The following is a 19,618-nucleotide window of genomic DNA, read 5'->3' on the forward strand; positions in this document are numbered from 1 at the left end:
AGTGAGATATAATGCATACCAGATTAAGAATAAATCATAAAGGGAGACATGTCTGATTTCACTATTTTTTGAGGACTCTAGGAGAGTAATTATAAGATCTTTTTGGTATCTGTTAAGCTGCAAATCAATATTGTCTTTGATGCAGGATAAAGAACATCCGATCACTTTGAAAATGAAATTACAATTTCAAAATTTTTAATTATTTAATTAAATTACTATTTTACAAAACTTAACATACTCATTAAAAAATAATGAAGGCCATGTGGATCTGGTGCTGGAGAAAACAGAATATTAATGCCCATTATAAACCAATTACCTGCCAAAAATCAAGTATTTTACAATAAACTCCATACACTATCCAACTGGCTTTGATGAAACCATTTTTAATACTGACTAAAAATCACATTCCTGGTCTATAGGACGCAGAAGTAAAAAAGCCAAGGCATTGTACAGAAAGTATATTGAATACAGAAGATTAAAGAAGATGTCCAACACACTAACTTCCTTTCCTTGTTTCCAAATGTTCCCTGATCTTATGGCTGTGCCATAACTTAAGAGTATATGCTGGGACCTGGGATGCTTGAATTTGTAAAAAGTTGAAGGAATAACAACTACATTTCTACAAGCGTACACTGCCAACCTATAGTTTTGTTCAGTTCTTCCTACAATAAAACCAGGGAATAAAAACATTTAATAACACAGTGTGATAATTACGTGGAGAGGACCAAGGGAAATTACTAAAAGCCCAAGATTATTGAATGAAATTCACAGGAAACTTAATAACAAAGTCCTATTAATATCAACAAGGGCACAGAATGATTCTCTAATAATATTCATTGTGATGATATTGGATAGAAATTTCCTGGTGCAAGTTAGTATATATCCCTACTTCTTCAGAATGATTTTTCTGATCCATAAAGAAATTCCTTGTCCCATTACATTCTTTTTATGCGTGCTCATGGTCTAACTACTTTCAGTATCAATAAAATAGTTCTAAAAATTGGATTCAAGGTCTTAGTATTTCAAAGCTGTTGTGATAATTTTTTTCCTTGAATTTCCCAACAATGACTTCTACAGGAACATATAACAAAATACCTCTGAGCAGTAACCAAAATTTTTGTGGAGTAACTTTGAGCAAGGACTAGAAAGTTAGAAAAGGACATGACATATGCCCAGAATGCCTGAATTTGAAATAAATTACAGTGGTCCTCGCTTGGCTCAGTTTCAATATACATGAATTTCAGTTACTATGGTTTAGTTAAGTAACACAAATGCCCTCCAAGTTGCAGTAGGAATCTCAGTTACTGTAATACCACAATAAATTAACTGAGTACTTGCATGAAGTGCAAATTTCACAGCTATCTCTTCAGTAAACAAATCACCCTGTTAATATCAGATGTGTATCATAATCAATGACCAATAATGTCACTTCTTCGAAGACTGTTGGTGACTGCTCACTGAACAACTCTTATTCAGTTCATGCAGACAGCAAAGCATGTGTTGTGTAACTTCTTTGTGTCCTGATAACAAATCAGTGTGCTATTTTGTGATGGATTATCAAAGGAGGAAACATAGCAACAAAGATTAAAAGGTAAAGAAATATAAAGTGATAATGTTGGAAGTGAAATTCAAATAAAACGTAAATGGCATCATAGAAGAAATAGCTGGCTGAGGGAATGTCATCAACTACTGCCATTCAAGAGACTCTAGATATACAGTCAGAGAAACTCAAAGTGAACTTATTGGCATAAATGGGGACAGTGAGTAGGTTGTGACGAAAGGAATGCACATGTTCTAGGAGTAGTGATGCTGGCAAAAAACTTCACGTAAAAGAAATTGTGGGAGATATTATATAACCTTGTGAATGCATAGGATGAAATATTGGAAGCTGATCCCAACTTAAAAAGGAATATGACAATTCACTGAGGCATAAAAAAGATGCCTGCTCTGTATTCAAAATTCTGTAAGAAGGAGGCAAGCACTGTTCCAACTCCTCTTGACAAAACACTTTAATTTTCAGTGTTTTTGATGTTTCATACTTGAAATCGCGTACGAAATACCTAAATGATAGAAGTTACCTGGTATACTGAGGAAGAACTCTGGAAATCAAGCTAGTAACTTAATTGTCATTGAAGTAAGAAACTATGAGTTGGTATAGTTTTTAGGGGGAAAAAAAGGGCCTGAATTGTACTACTACTAAAGATTTGTGACTTTGATTGAGACTCAGTGTTTGATTCTAGTAATCTCTGAGCTTGCTAAGCATTAAGATTCTGCTTAAAAGTTTATGAGTTAAAGATAAAAGCAAAGGTATCTAGGAACATTTCCCTATGAGAAACCTTTGTCTTCAAAACATGGTCTAGGGCTCACCAAGTACTGGCTTGGCTTCAGCAGTTTCAAAATCTTCTCAGGCTTCTTCTTCAGTAGGATCAATGGCATCTTGAGATACAGCTCAAGATACATTTCTGGTAGAAAGTAATTCTTTCTCCTAAAAATGAAGGCATAACCTGTTCTTTACTACATGTTTAGCCTATGGGAAGTCCAAGTTTAATCTTGGACTACCAAAAGACTGACATGCAGAACTAGAAAAACCACTAAAGAAAACCTCTTGTGGTCAAATACAGACTATAAATGGTAATCTGAAACAGCTAAGGAGAACTAGCAATCTAGAAAGTGAAAGTCATGGGTCTGAGTTACTATTAATACTTCAGGGGCTACACCATACCACACTCCAAAAAACATAGCCAAGTGGCAAGTGGGAAACAGAGGGGCTCTCCTGCTTGGTGGAAATCTCCAGGCCATAAATAGGAGGTCTCATAGAAAGGGTACCAAAGTAACTCTTCCAAAAATGTGACAGAAGGCACAGAACATGCACACTTACATGTCTCCTCAACTGAAATGTGGGTGCTACAAAGCCAGGGGCAATATGCATTTCACTTCTACATCTCGAGCCTATAGCCCATGCCTAGCAATCAGTAGGTACCCTGTCAATAGACATTTGTTGAATAAATGAAAACAAAGTAGGTCTACATTCTGCTCTGTCAGTAATAGTTTCATCTACTCAGTATGTGTACCCACATATATGTTCACTCTTCATGGATAAAAGAGTTCTCAAAATAAGGTCAAGTCTCAGAGGCAGTGTAGTGCAGTGGTAAATAGCAGTGGTTCAAATCCCTGTACTTCCCGAGAACAGCCGGGGGTGGTGGCCAACTGCCTGACCTACCTGCACCTCAGTTTTTTCCTACAAAACGGGAAGAACAATGGTACCTACCCCCATAGAGTTCCTGCGAGATGAAAATGTGATTACACATATGCTCTGCAGCAACTATCACACAGAGTATAAGAGTTCCACAAATATTCAGGTATTCTTATCATAAACAACTTTAAATGTGAGTCCAGACTGAGTGTATCAAGCAGATAGGTCCTCCTCCTCCACACACACACACACACCCCCCACATATACTTGTTCTAACAAGAGCCTAAATAAAAAGTTGCCATCAAAATATTTTCTTAGATGCATAAGCATGTTCTTTAAAATAGGATTAGAGGAATAAATATAAAAAAAGAGCATTCAACATAACACAAAAATGAAAATTAAAACAAGATGCTTTTTCACCCATTAAATTACTAGCAAAGGATTTAGAATTATAATTATGTCAGAATTATGAGGTGAAAAACAGATATTCTTGGGGCACCTGGGTGGCTCAGTCAGTTAAGCATCCAACTCTTGGTTTTGGCTCAGGTCATGACCTCACAGTATGGGAGTTCAAGCCCTGTGTCAGGCTCTGCACCGTCAGTGAAGAGCCTGCTTAGGTTCTCTCTCTCTCTCTCTCTCTCTCTCTCTCTCTCTGCCCCTCCCCTGTTCTCTCTCTCAAAATAAATAGGTAAACTTAGAAAAAAAACCCAGATATTTTCATCTGTAGTTAATGATACAAAGTTTCTAGAAAACATTTTGGCAGTATGTATCAAGAGCCTTAAAATACTTCTGCCACTTCCAGTCTTACCTATCTTTAGCAGAATTACTTTCATAGTATCACAAAACTTGGAAACATCCTTAATATCCATCAAGATGAGAGCTAAGTAAATTATAGTGTATCCATAAAAGTAGAGTATAGGTAGCTATAAAAAATTTTCTGAAAACAAGGGGGGGAATTAGGATGTAAGTATGTAAGTTACATGAGTCCACTTATGGTTTTCTTTCTTAAAAAAAGATAACGAAAATATATAGAAAAAAACAGAAAGGGAAGCAGGAAATTCACTATAGTATACCAATAGTTTATTTCTAGGTTCTGGGACTTCAGATTTTTATTTTTTCTCTATAATTTCCTATTTTGTATAAGGGTTCCCAAAGTGCTATTTATTGTTTTTTAAGTAAGACAAAAATTGTAAAGCTTATCTCATAAAAGAACAGGCTGACTCTTGGTTTGGTCAATCAAAATAATGTCACTAATGAGAATGCCATGATTAGCAAACTTCCATCAATCCAAATGCAACAAATCAAGCTATTGTGAAATAATTTCATTATCTTAAAAAAAGGCTATTTTCTACTTCAAACATAGGACATAGGCTTAAGGCCTAGTGCTGCCAATAAAGGTAAAGGCTTTCCCTAACATCAATAAAGACTGAATAGGTCTTGATGCTGTATCAGTCTTTTTCGTGATATAAAAGACTTACCAAAATCCTAAGAAAATTTCCATAAGAAGTCTAGACACTTTTTTGAAAATAAAAGTTGTGAAATGTCTTGACAGTTGTCACTGTTAGCCCTTTTCTTCCCTTTCTTTGCCTTTTAGACAAAACTTGAGAATAGCTTTGAAATCACAAAGCATTTCCAGAGTGTGATACACTGAAAAGAGCCCTTAGAATATATAATCAGTCAGCTCTCTTCCATCTTCAGATCACTTTAGATTTCTGAGTAAAAGTGAAATTCATGAAATATACAATAAGCCAATCCACTACCACATTTTACTATTTTTCACTTTTTTAAAGGTTGTAGAATGAAATAAATAAAATCAGCATCACTTACACCTTGCCTTTTATAAATGCTTGCTGCCTTTCAATGACTGACCATCTTACATGTTAAACGTATAGAAGTTTACACTGTCACCTCAGAACTTCACTAATTTAGTAAATTTCTTTTACCAAACTGGTAGGGAAATATAGTTGAGTATTGAGTATCAGCATCAACCAGAATACATACTACCTTTTTACCTAGTAGTGACCGTTCTACATAGTTAATGCCGAATCTGATACAGTATCAAGATTTTCCCTAACAAGTTTGGTTGCATGATTATTACAAGAAAACATGATCCAAAACCACAATTTTCCTGTTGCTACTCCCTTAGAAGCTCCAGATTCATAGTAAGAATGACAACATACAGTTGAAATGGGGCTTTTGATGAACACATATACATGGACAAGTGCAAAGTGAAAAAATAAAAAGTATAATATTCTATCCTAACACTAAGGTGGGCTGTGACCATCTCTGTCAAAATAATATGTGTAAATGCTCCAAAAACATTAAACTCTACATGAGTTTAAGGTATTGTTATTGTGAGGATTCCCACTAGTTATTCTTAAGTTATTTGTAAGAAGTTTAAAAAAAAACCCTTATGAATCAAAAATATTAAGACTGTTTATTCTTATTTATCACATCATCACACTTCCTAATACAAGTCAGGTAAAATATTTCACTAATATTACCTCCGAGAAATATTTTCATCATTAAAACATAAATGAAAAATAGAAATAAATACTTACTCACAATACCAAACTGTCCCCAAGAAAGAAGTACAGCCAAAATTGGGAAAATGACAATGAGGATATTTTCATTTGGAGAAAACCATGAAACTGGGAAGAAAACAAAAATCACAATTAATATTTACTACAATCATGTTAAGTCTGGCCATTGAATAGTCAACAATATATTTTATTATGAAGATAGACAATAAAAATAATTTATTAAAGCTATGGCCTTAAAATAATTACAAATTACACAAATAATTTACTTATACAACAAATTTTATTTATGAAAAAAGAAGCTAATTTAAGTGTGTTTCCCATGTTTTCCCTAACCTATGATTTGTGCAAGGAGACAGTACGGCCCAGGAGCTGGGAACAGGGCTCTGCAACCGCACTGCCTGGCTGGAAAGCTAACTCTATATTGCAAGCTTTGTGACTCTGGACAAAGTCTTAACACCTCTCCGTTCTTTAGTGACCTCAATTGTTAACACCAGTACAACATAGCACCTATACCCTGAAGGACTGTTGTGACTATTAACAAAGCAATATGTGAAAAGGACTTAAAGCAAAGCTTGACATGTACCAAGTACTCAGTCAACCTTCACTACAATGATTGTAACAGTAAGTATTAAGAAAGCTTCTGTTAAGTGAGTCACATGTTACCTAGGCAGTGCAAATACAGCCACAGTCTGTATGAAAGAAGCTGTTACATTAAGACATCAAATAATTTGAGAACTCTTTAAAAATTAAATTGAATCATATCTTAACACTTAATACACTGATTTTATCATGAAATTTCTTTTCCTAACAATAAAGCTAAGCAAACGCACCAAAAATACTTCAAAGTTTGCCTCTATGATGGGGATTTGCTGAAGAACATTCCTAAATACTGCCCAAAGCTAGCACAGGTGTTCCTCTGAAATCAACCCTATTCATTCAAATCCTCCCTGGCTCTGCCTTTCCATAGCAAAGTGTGAAGAACCTTTGTACCACCACGATAGCCATGCATTTATTGTGTTACTCTTACGTTAAAACCTGATAAATATTTGCAACACGCCACAGAAAATAACATTACAAATTCTGTCTTAGAGATGCTACCTTTTCAGAATCGAGCACTTTGCCCTGTATATAGTAGGTACTCAACAGGTTTGCTGTTAGAAGGCTCTAATTATGAGAGTTTGGTGAGTGAATGGAAGACAGTGTCTTAATTTTTGCAGATCTCTACCAAGAGATGGATTTTTCAGGTACTCTAAATCAATACCGTAATTTCCAACAGTATTACCGTGTATCTTCCTATACCAAAGAAAACCCATTTCAATTCAGCCCAAAATCCTACCAGGAAAAATCTTTGTAAATTATGCTTAGGTTTTTACATCTAATGCCCAAAGGATTTAAAAGCTCTATAGATCTAATTTTAATCAATTTATTTTCCCTATCTACCTTCTCTATTATTTTGAGTTGTCTATATTAATTCTCAAATTCTCACAATTATTGTATGAGGAATTATTAGCCCCTCCTTAATGCTGAGGGAACTGAGGCACAGTGAATTAAGAACCCTAAGTATCTTAAGTTTTCATGTCCCAAACGGACTTCTAAGAGTCCTCCCCTTACTTTCCCACCACACCTCCCCTCTAGGGTTTCCCCAGTTGATGTCACCCGCTGCTCAGGCCAAAAGCCTTACTGTCATCCTTGACTCCTTGGTTTCTCTGACACCCCACACCTGGTCCAACAGCAAATCCTGTGGGCTCTACATTCAAAATACAGCCAGTATCTGATCACCATGAACAGTATATGTTCAAGATGAGCTGACAGTGAAATGTTCTTTCACTGACCTCCCTCCCTAGATAACAAAACAATCTTAGAATATACTGATACAAACCTATTAATAAGAGCTGTGTTTGACCCTGGTCTGACTACTCATTTTTCACTTATTTCACAAATATTTATTGAAACCCCACCATGGATAGGGTATTCTAGGTACTTAAGACCCAACTGTGAGTATGGAAGGTGGGGACCATGAGCTTGAGGAGGGGGAGGAACTGAAGATCAGACTTTTGTGGGTAGTAAGGAGAAGTCTCTGGGGTGAAGAACTGGATCTGCACCACATGAAGACAGGAAAGAAGAGACACCAAAGGAATAGCAAATTCAGCACCAAAATGGTGGCCACTGTGGCTAGAATTTAATGATATAAGAGGGGATGGAAAGAGTTGCCTGGGGTAAGATCATGTTGGGTCTTAACAGCTTGTAATAAGAGGTGGATTTTATTATAAGAACAATGATAAGTGATTGGAAAGCTTCAGCCAGGCAAGAAAAATGACCTGATTCATTTAAAATCTTTGCCAGCCACATACAGAATAGATTAAGAAGTAGGATTGATCATAAAGTTGCTGCAGCAATTGCATAGTAGCAGGAAGGCAAGATGTTCCACAAACACAGTCTTGAGTACATTTTCACTCATCACATTTAAACACATAACAAGAAACTGTTCCAAAGCAAGGTGATTAGAATGGAGATCCTGAAACCATAAGCAATGGCTGGATGAACTGGGGATTTCTACCTTAGAGAAGAACAGGCTTGGGAGTGAAATAACACAGCCTTCCTCATGAGAGAAATTATAGAATTTCAAGTTCTAGTTTGGCTTAAGTTACAACTAGAACTGCTTACTAATAAACCAAGATCTTTTGGGAAGGAAAAGAGTTTCAACATGTCACGTATTTAGGTAAAAAGTCTGAATGACCAATTACCTGGGGTGTGATAGAAGTACTTCATGAGTGAGATGGTGAGACCCAATGATTTTTGGATGACTCCAAGCCTCTATGCAGAAATAATGAGAAGTATAAAAGACATTTCAGTGACATACAGAAGGTAGCATTATAGAACAAAAAAATATTGTTGTCTAAGAAATTCTTAACTGAAATTTACCAGAAGGTTTATTCAAACTTCACACACTCTTCCCTCTCAGCTCTCACCCCAAGACTGTAATATGCTCTCCACAGTAAGAGTGTGTGTGTGTGCACACGCGCACATACGCATACATGTACATAGTGGTCCATCATTCTCTCAGCTAAAATCACTGCTGCAGACCTCTGGCATAATTTACCTCTCCTTACTGACCCAAACATGTTACCTCTCTCTAATTTGTTAAGGCGGAGAGTCTGAGGATCACCAAATTGAACATTCAAGAACCAAATGAGATGCCAGGGGGGAAAAAGCCAATGTTTTATATAAAACTACTTATATACCCATTAAGCTATATACGATTGTCAGATGACTTTAACTATTGTTCCTCAAGGGGAGAAAAGAGACAAGATACTTCTCTAAGGTCCTTCTCAATTTTCAGTGTTTACGGTACTAAGAAAATAAACGAAGCTTAAAACAGTCCCTATTAGATATTTTTCCACTTTAGAATTAAAAAAGACAATCCAAAGGCAATGTTATTCCATTCATGCTGTGGCTGACAACTCTGCCCATTACTCTTCCCCAATTCCTGTTCAGGTAGTGTGGCTCTCAGGAAGATGAACTTAGAGTGGAAAAATTATTAAGAGGATATGGTATAGGAATGAGTGTTTAAATTTTTCTTCCCAGCCTAAGTATTATAAAAACTCAGTACTTCATTCCTCGTATTACTGTATACAAAATGAGATACCTGGAAAAAGTGATCACTTCAAGCAATTAAATGTGCCTTTCCTTCAAATATATACATGGTAAACCTTCACAAACACCAGTTTCCACAGAAGAGGATCACAATTAAATTTACAACACTAAGATTCAAGCCACATTTTTACATGTTTCAGGACTGTGAGAACTTTTTTTGATGAGTCAACTTGGCTAGGCTACAGTCCTGTTAATTAAACCCAGAACTCTAAGGTGGCTCCCCAAATCTCCGCTCCCTACAATCAGTGTTTTATAATTCTCTCCCCTTTAAGAAGGGATGGGGCAGTGAATATAATTGATTTCATTTCCATGATTCTGTTGTGTTGTATGTCAAAAGGAATTCTGATGATGTGATTAAGGTGCCAAACCAGTGGCTTTAGGAAAGGGAAATTGCCTTTGGGAGAAGAGGGGGCAAGTCTAATCAAGTGAGCCCTTAAAAGGGTCTGTGCTCTTCCTGAAAAAGAAATTCAAAATGTGAGAGGGATTCTTTCTACAAGAGGAAGGTTCTCCTTTGCTGGCTTTATACAGGGAAGAGGCTACGTGGCAAGGAATGAGGTGACTTCTGGGAGCTGAGAAAAGCCCCTAGCAGACATCCAGCAAAGAGAGAAATAGAAAGAAAGACAACCTACGATCACAAGGAACTGAATTCTGCCACAATCATATGAGCTTGGAACAGGCCTGGCCAATACCTTGATTTTAGCCTTGTAAGACTCTGCACGGAGAACCTAGTTATACCATGGTCAGAACTGTCGCTGGAAAACTAGTACAACAGAACTAATACAGCACTAGAAAACTAACACAAGGATCTTGCCATGCCCAATGAGCATAATGTATATCCTGCTGACAATGATGGAAATGGCAACTCTGCTGAATTTGAACTGGCCTTTTTTTTTAAGCTTATTTATTTACTTTTGAGAGGGAGAGAATGAGCAAGGGAGGGGCAGTGAGAAAGGGGGACAGAGGGCCTGAAGTGGGCTCTGAGCCCACTGTGGGCCTTGAACTCACAAACTGTGAGATCATGACCTGAGCTGAAGTCAGATGCTCTACTGACTGAGCCACCCCACCACCCCTAAACTGACCTTCTTAAATAAAACCTTAAGAATTTACTTGAAAAAATATAAAATTTTAAGCCTCCAAGTTTTTGTATCATTAATGATACAAATAAAGATATTAATAACAAATTTTATAACTATTATTCACATTTGGTTATTTATAAAGTATTTTCAAAGAAACCATGTACTATGGGTGGTAAAAATACTGGGTTTTGAAGACAGACAGATCCAGGTTAAATATTGGCTGTGACTCAAACCTTGAACAAGTACTTTAAATCTCACCTGTTGCCTCATCTATTAAATGGTAAGACTGGTGTCTATCTCCTAGAGTTCTTGAGAAGATCACAGGACACAACATACATCAAGTATCTGGTATGCACTCAAATGAATGTTAGGTTATTTTACTGCCCTTATTTATACTGCTATCATTTCCTTGAATGTAGGGATCACATCTTAGTTATCACTGAATCCCTAGTGCCTAGCAAAGTGCCTGGCAATAGCAGGTACTCAATAAATCTGTTTAAGAAAGAGAAATACTAACTTATATATATCCAGACAATTCTGTCATGGAGATGGTATCCCCATTTTACAGGTAAAAAATTGAGGGCCAGATTGGTTGAGTTTCTCAACCTAGTTTTCTTAAACTAGAAACAGTGAAGCATAGAAAAAGCTTTCTAAATTCAAGTCCTGTGCTCCTTCCAAAAGTATAATACTATACATAGATACCAGAGGTATATAAAACTCTAATGCATATATAATATTTCCACATATTCCTAGTGCTCAAAAAAGGAACACAAATGGTCACCATTACTTCACATTCCATTAAGATTTGTCTATTAAGTAATTTCTGTTTCTCATTTATGCCTACATTGGCAAAAAAAAAAAAAAAATAAGCACAACATAGTGAAAATGGCTGCTATTGCTAAATCCCGAAAGCTCACATGGTGGATAAGCAGCACTACTACAGTAACTTTGTATTCCACAATAAGAGTCTTGCCCCAAATTAACATTTTTGAGCAGAGGAGGTTTATTTCTTCCCCCATTCAAAAATGGGTGTAAAACAGAGACAACACCAGATGCTGGCGAGGATGCAGGGAAACTAGATCGCTCATATGTTGCTGATGAGAATATAAAATGAAACAACCATTCTGGGAAACCGTTTGGCAGTTTCTTTAAAAACTAAGCATATACTTACATACAACCCAGTAATTGTACTTCTGGGCATTTACCCAGAAATATGAAGACTACGTCCACATAAAACCTGTACATGATTGTTCATAGCAGCTTCACCTGTAATAGCCAAAAGCTGCAAACCACCAAAATGTCCCACAATAGGTGAATGGTTAAACAGGCTGTGATATACCCATACTGTGGAATACTACTGAGCTCAGGGAGAGAGGGGGCATGGGAGAATTGAACTATTGATATGTAGAGCAAACTGGATAGTTCTCAAGGGCACTGTGCCGAGTGAAAAAAAACCAATCTCAAAATACTGTATGATTCTACTTACACAACATTGTTGAAATGACAAAATCATAGCCATAGAGAACACATTAATGCTTGCAGGTCGGGAACAGTTTGGGGGGGATAACCATAAAAGGGGTTGCATGAGGGAGATCTTTGTGAATGGAATAATGGTTCTGGATCTTGACTGTGGTGGTAGTTGTTTATAAACACATGTGATAAAATGACAAATATGTACACCTTGTACCACTGCGAACCTGCTGGTTTCATACTTTACCAGTTATGTAAGATGTAATCACTGGGGGAAACTGGGCAAAGAGTGGACAGCATCTTTCTGTTCAATCTTACAATTTCCCATAAATCTTTAATTATTTCAAAAAATAAAAATGGGTGCAAAGCCCAAAGTCTGAAACTTCTGGTATAGTATCCTACATTCTCTGCAAGAAAACAATACCTTCTCTTTCTAATGGACTGAAAGGTTAAGTACAACTCATTTTTTATAGGGTACTTTGAAAAAAAAGAAAGATAAAATAGTTGCACATAAAATTATAAACTTGTTCTTCAGCTCAGATATTAGTACTTCTTTCCCATCCATCTTCATTCTATCTCTAGCCTTTCAAATCTAGAGTTTAACAGTCTGTCTCTCAGGGACTGACCCTATACTCCAAACTGCTACTCTCTGCCCCCTGTCTTGTGTTTTTCATTTTCACATAGTATACAGTCCTTCAGAAAAATTTCAAGAAGATATCGGGTTACCTAATTCCAGGCAATCCTAGTGTTTTAATGATTAGACCCTGTTGAAAGGTACACCTTTTTTTTTTTTTCTAAAGTTCCTTACTCGCAATTAATGCCAAATTAGTAACAGTTACAATGTAAGAAACTTCCTAGCAGCAACACCTTCCAAACTCTGCCAGCCCACTCTAAACTCTCTCATACCTATTCCTCACTGCACAAAAATCCCTCTCACAATACCTCAGGCCAGCTTCAACAACTTGATAAATCTCACTTCATAAAATAAACATTCCAGGAACACAACTAACATTTGCAAAGCACTTTGGTTTATAAAGAGCTTACATATGCGATATCATTTGATGCTCATTACACTGCAGAATACATAAAAACAGGGGTCTACTTCCATCCTCATCCCAGAGGTAAGGTAGGTAGCTTGGACTTAGAGAAAAAACTTCTCAAGATCATCTGGACAAATAGTTAAGTTGTAGAATAGGGGACAGAATTTAGATTTCCTGATTCCTAATCCTAAACTGTGTCAAAAGATTCCATCAAACTAAACAGCTCATTCTCACTCTGGTAACAGATATTTTATAATGTCTGAACACTAGTGGAAGAGGTGATCCAACTGAACTGTTCTGGTCCCATCTAAAGCAGAGGTTCTTAAAGTACGGTCTAATCCTAAAATCAGTAATATGTCTACTGATTCTAAACAGATATTTCAAAACAGAAGGTCATAATGCACTTGTATGTGGCTGAAGAAATCAGGTGGCATGGCAAAGAAAAGAAAAGAAAGCAGCTAACAACTGCTTTATACAACTCACCAAGCCAAGTTTGTGAAGAAAGGGCAGAATCATGGTGCTATAATCAAGGCTGAATTCAAATACATTGAATTGGATCTCTAGTTCTTCCAAATCTTGGCCAATGAAGAAAACACCAAAGCAAAGCTAAGCATAGGAAGCCACAAGGACTTACCCATGATGATCTGATTTTTTTAAGCTCCTGAGTCTCCTAATCTATTCTCTACAGAGGGTACATGGCTAGGACTTGTCAACCCTTGATCAAAGTGTAAGGTTAAAGAAAAGGTCAAATAATTAGAGTCTGGAAAATTAATCACAGGGAAGTGAGTACTTCTGATGGCAGCAAACAGAAATTCAGAATAGATGACCTCAGGACTGCTCACCCCATGAGAACAGTCCTTGGAGCAAAAGTGTGAGAACCACACAATATACAAATTAACCAACAGCAAAGGAATTTTACTCTGAAAAGTAGAAAAACAAGTAAGATAAAACTCATGATCTTAAAGCTACCAAACATTACATCAACATTATTAATAGTCTGGGCTTTGCCTAGCCCCATTTTGTCCCCCTTCTAATAGGATCGGGATGCTACAGGACAAATAAATGGGAAGCTTTTATAGAAATCTTACCAATACGATATTTTAGTTCTATGATGGTTTCGCCTTCTCTGCTTAATTCTGTTACTTCACAAGTGTAGTTTCCTACAACAGCCTCTTCCTTGTTCATCTCCAAAGAGGCAATGCCATTTAGTAATTTTTGTGGTATGATTTTTGTACTCTTAAACTTATTGTCACGAGTGATCTTTTCTTCAGCTCCATTAAAGGTAAAAATGTCTTTTCCTCTAAATTTCCACTTTACATACATTTCATTAATGTCTGTGGCCTCCACATTGTTAACATAGCACGGGATGATAACAGTTTCATTGCAAGCAGTGTACTCTACAGATCTGGTTATGTTAAATATTAGCTGAGCCGAACCTGAAAAAGAAAAAGAAAATTGTTTCATTTCAGTATACAATTCTATACCTTAAGAAGTTACAAATCCTTAAGAAAAAGAGCTTCTCTTGTTCATTTAAGCAAACAGTACAACTACAAAGAAGACAGGCAAGATGAAAAAACCCCCCAAATTTCTTCAATATTAATGTGCACAGCTGGTAGAGAACACTGTAACTTGTCCTTTTTCAACCTCAGTAATACAAAGTATACATTACCATGCATCGAACAAACTCAGCAGCCTTGCTGAAACATGCAGGTGTAGTATCTGGCTTTGGAAGCTTTGAAGTAATCGTTACTGCCTACTGATATATGTAGAAAAATACTGTCCTCACCATGGGAAAATTTTGAACAGAAAATCAAACCAAACATTATATTCAGTCTCAACTTCATATACTTCCTCCAAATAGAACTTGCTAAGCTGATAGGAAGTTTATCTCTATCCTTATGTTGCATTTCCAAAAAAGATGATGGGGTCTACTATACTTTAATATGAAAAGGTAAACCAGATGAATCACATCACATCTCTCCATGAGAATGGAAAGTCTTAGAATGCTAAGGAGAAAAAACATTTTCTGGGGCTTTTTTTCGCACTGTAAAATACAGAGAGCAAGACTCATTTTGTATATTAGTATTAGAAAGGAGCATATACAATTGAAAGGCATTTTCCTACCCCTATATTTCATTCAAACTATGGAATAACAATTTCCAAATATGTATTACAGGTGTTCCTTCCTCCTAGAAACCATAAACCATTCAAAAGGAGCTAAGAAACAAGTTAAAACCAAGAGCAGATACTGCTAATAAGTAGGATCTACAGTAATCCTCTTGTACCCATGGTCATACTTTCTGTGGTTTCAGCTACCTGCAGTGAACCACACAGTCTGGAAGCAGAGTATCCTCCTGACACATTCTAGAATTCTACACATTCTACATTCACTTCATTATAAATGTCTATACTTGAAGATGCCAGATAGCCTAACACTGCATCAGAGCACCTACATCCTTCATCTTATTACGTAGCTATTTTATCAGGAGAAGATATTTTGAGAGAGACCACATTCACGTAACTTTTATTATAGTGCATTGTTTTCATTGTTCTATTTTATTATTAGTGATTGTTGTTAATCTCTTACTATGCCTAATTTATAAATTAAATGTTATTATAGATACATACAGAAGAAATGGTACATATAGGATTGGTACTATCTGTGGCTTCAGGCATCCACTGGGCAGGTCAAGAGCGACTACTGTGTTTTATCAGCTCCATATGATACAACTATTGTTGCCTTATAAATGAAACCACTTATCTTCCATCTAAAATGTCCAAGAATATGGAGAAATTATAGTGGTGTTCCATATTGCTCATCCGTGTATCAACTCTTTTACCTAAGTAGTTAGCCAGCTCTTCTCTCAAAAAACAAAGCTCTAACAAAGCTCTATTAATACAAATAAAACATCAACTTCAATAGTTCATCCTTAAGATTTCTTCTTTCGACATTCATAAAATGGGAATAAAAGTCAGGGGTACATGATGTTATTATTCTAAAAACGTAATTATTATTCAGTAGCTGCACACTTAGTTGAAGGCTAGGATGCATATTGGAATATGGAGTGAACAATGTTCAGAAAGCCGGAGTACAAATTAAGCAATTAACTTAACTTTTCTATGCCTTGGTTTACTCTATGTGAGTAAGCGGATCAAAAACCAACACTAGGCTACTTCACACAATGTGGTGAGCACCAAAGGAGAAAATTTCTGGGCAAGTGCTCTCTCACAATACTGTGCTATAAATATGAGGGGCAATACTGTAAAAGTTAGGCAATATAGCCTTTTAGTGTGACCATCTGGACCTGGCAGACCCAAATTGTTCTATTTCTGGGAATGTGCAGTTTGAACCAATTTTGGGATGTCCACAACTCACCCCTTCCCGCTTTTCTACATTTCTTGCTATCCAAACATTAGGAAGTCTCAGGAAAAACCTGCACTTCCAGTTGTATTCTTCATAGCCTTGGGGTTGTGAATTATTTCCCCTGAGAAAGAAGCACTGGAGGTGAAGGGGAACTATTATGCACAAAAAGAAGAGAAGAAAGTACGATGTTGGAATTAGAAAGAATGGAATGTGTCAGAAAATATAATAAAAGGTTTTGAAAGAGACAAAAAGATTACTGAGTGTCCTTTCAAAGGAGTGCTGGGGATTGTGTGACAAATTCCTCGGAAACATCTGATTCTGTAGGGGCCGGTGCCTTTCACTGTGTTTGTCCATCTGGGCTATTTTACACTTTCGGTAAAACTGAGTAATGCAAATGATTCTTGTCCATAGAGGTACAAATAAACTTTGTTCTGCAATTCACTCCTCCCTTGTGGAAGAAGAGAGGATTTCAAAAAATCAAATTTTATTGCCCTGAGGATACTGACCAATTTTGCATCTCTTTGAAAATTCATTTCAGCATTCCTGATTGCCTATAAATGTGTCTCTTCCCTCAATTTTCTTTTAAAACCAAGATGGCTTTACCATCTTGCAGGTTTACTTGTTAATTAACATGTGAAATAAAATCTTTGACCCTTGGTCATCTTGTATTTGAGTCAAGACAAAAAAAAATTTCTAAAAATTACCCTTTAATAAAAGAGATACAAGTGAAGAGCTCAGTTTTCCCAGCAAACTTTTTTAGAGGCTCTAAGAAAGAAATGGTTGGCAAAGACTCCATAATTTCATAACTTACGTTTATAGAATGAATTTTCTAAAGAATATAGAAAGTACTAATTGCACTGCATTATTTGTTGCAATAAAGGAATTTTATAGCTGAAGCAATATAAGTAGAATAAATGCTGTCAATAAATTTCAGAGTAAAATTGACCTGGATAAGCCATAACTTTAATAACCCTTGCACTAATTAATAAATAACAGTAGTCCAAATATCTCACTCTACTAGCTGTTAACTACAGTTTCATCCTCTATAAACATTTATATATAAAAAAAACCTATTAATAGTAAAATTATCTGATTTGGGTTTTGCCTCTTTTGCCTATTGCTTTCTGATGAAACATCAAAGTGAAAAATAGTTTAAAATACCAGGAGCAAATAAAAGCACATAGATAATTAACATGAATAAGGAAATTCAGAATAATCGGGATATGCTGATAGCAGTCTAAATCAGATAGGAGCTGATAAGTATAGCCATCAGTGATGCAAGACCTACAGATAAATTAACAAATGAAATGGTGAAATTATTTTATATAAATTGCCCAAAATGCTGGACTTCACAACCTATTTAAATACAGACCACCAATTGAAACCATCTCAGACCACCAATTGAAACCATCTCAATTGAAACCATCTCAATTGAAACAGCTATTATGTGTTGCTGAGAAGGCTCAAGGGTGGTCATGGTGGTCACAGCACACAAGTCTAGCTGAGACATGTACGTATGCAACAAACATTTATTGAGAATTACCTGACCTGAAACATTGTGATGAGATGAGGGGATACAGGGATGAGAGAGAAAAAAAAAGCAAGAATTATCTTTTAGAATCTTTCAATTCTCACTTGGAAGAATGATATACACTTTCTGTAACACAAAGTCATAAGTGCTATCCTTTGGTATGAAGAAAGGGCTATAGATGGGCAGGAGAGTAATCAGTCTTACAGATTTCTAAGAAAATTTGCATTGCCACCAGCGGAAAAATAGAAGACTGCTATAGATCCCACCCATGTCAAGCCTTCAATCTTTTATCTCTTTATATGCTCCATGTTAAAAACCTTTCTCCTTAGTAAGAACTTTTAAATCACTCTTCTTTTGCAGGAGTTTATCCTATACTCTCCAAAGGAGCCCTATTACTTTTCTTTATTGAAAAATTTGAAATGTTTATTTATTTTTGAGGAGGACAGAGAGAGAGAGAGACACACAGAATCCGAAGCAGGCTCTAGGCTCTGAGCTGTCAGCACAGAGTCTGACACAGGGTTCAACATGACAAACCATGAGATTATGACCTGAGTTGAAGTCTGATGCTTAACCAACTGAGCCACCCAGGTGCCCCATTTCTTAATCTGAGTCCTTCACATGAGAAGCCAGAAGCTTCCAATACTTCCCACCTATAAATTTACCCAACTATCCACACACCCCTCACCTTCCTCCTCTTCAGAATTGCATCCCTTCACCTGTTAGTTTTCGTTTCTGGCTCCACATTCACTCATCTCCCTAAGGACTTTCCCTAGTTGATTATGAGCCTCCTACATCACTCTAAGCCATTCACATAGGCTTTTTGTAATATTTTTTAAAATGCTTAAATATTGGCCAACTTTTAAATAATCATTCATCTCTTCCCTAGCATCCTAAAATCATCTTAATGCATTTCACCTACATCCACTTCTTAAATCTCTGCCACCTGGCCTCTACCCCTGCTTCACTACAATCGTTCTTGCCAGGCCCTAATAATCCTATGTGTAAAACTAAATGTGCAGTTTTCTCTCTATCTGGACTATTCTACAGTTCCTCAGCCAGTAGGGAGCTCCTTTCTTGCTCTTGTCCCTTGGCCTCTGTGATAGCTCCTGATTCTGAATTTCCTCCTATTGCTTGGTCTACCCCATTTCATCTTTCTCTTTATTGAAATCTATTCCTTGACTCACAATAAATATCAGTGTTCCTCAGAACTTCTTATCTAGTACTGCCCACTTTCCTCTCAACCCCCTAGGTCCAGCATTCTCCTTACTCCCCAGTTTTAACACCTACACACATTTATTTAACCAAGCCCCCACCTTTCTCGATTACAAACCTGGAAAGCCAACTGTCTACTGTGCACTTCCACTTGAATGCACTACAAGTTAATTCAAAGTCAACATGTCCAAAAGCCCATTTATCCTCTTCCTATCCCCCTCCCAAATATTCACCATCCAAAGTATTTTCTATTATCTATCCTTCAATAAGACCTGGACCTAATGAGAATCATGCTAGATTGCTCCAACTCCTTAGCCATGAAAAATTCTTGATAGGCTCAACCTATTTAATGGCTCCTCAATCCAATGTCTGTTGTACGAACTAGAAATTTATCATCTTTCTTTTGAGATACTGCCATAACCTCTTGACTAGCTCCCTACCTCCAGCCTCAATGTTTTCCCATCTTAGTCCCAATGTATTTTCCACAGTTCCCAAAATAACTGTTCTAAATGCAAATGTGCACTCTTTTGCCTAA

At 36.6% G+C, this 19,618-nt stretch overlaps 1 protein-coding gene across 7 annotated transcripts in view; it reads right to left on the reverse strand.

The window, feature by feature from the left end:
* Positions 1–19,618, reverse strand: part of CD47 (CD47 molecule) — a 46,851-nt gene that overhangs the window by 20,426 nt on the left and 6,807 nt on the right. For all 7 annotated transcript variants that reach the window (XR_003908631.1, XR_003908629.1, XR_003908630.1 and 4 more), the window contains exons 2-3: positions 14,065–14,412; positions 5,755–5,844 (exon numbers count right to left, since the gene is read on the reverse strand). Coding sequence is in view for 4 of the 7 variants with exons in the window: in XM_029939256.1 (XP_029795116.1) it covers positions 5,755–5,844; positions 14,065–14,412 (438 nt within the window). In the remaining 3 variants the exon portion in view is untranslated. The remainder of the gene's footprint in view (positions 1–5,754; positions 5,845–14,064; positions 14,413–19,618) is intronic.

Source organism: Suricata suricatta, chromosome 5, assembly GCF_006229205.1.
Source record: "Suricata suricatta isolate VVHF042 chromosome 5, meerkat_22Aug2017_6uvM2_HiC, whole genome shotgun sequence".
Classification (NCBI taxonomy): Eukaryota; Metazoa; Chordata; class Mammalia; order Carnivora; family Herpestidae; genus Suricata; species Suricata suricatta.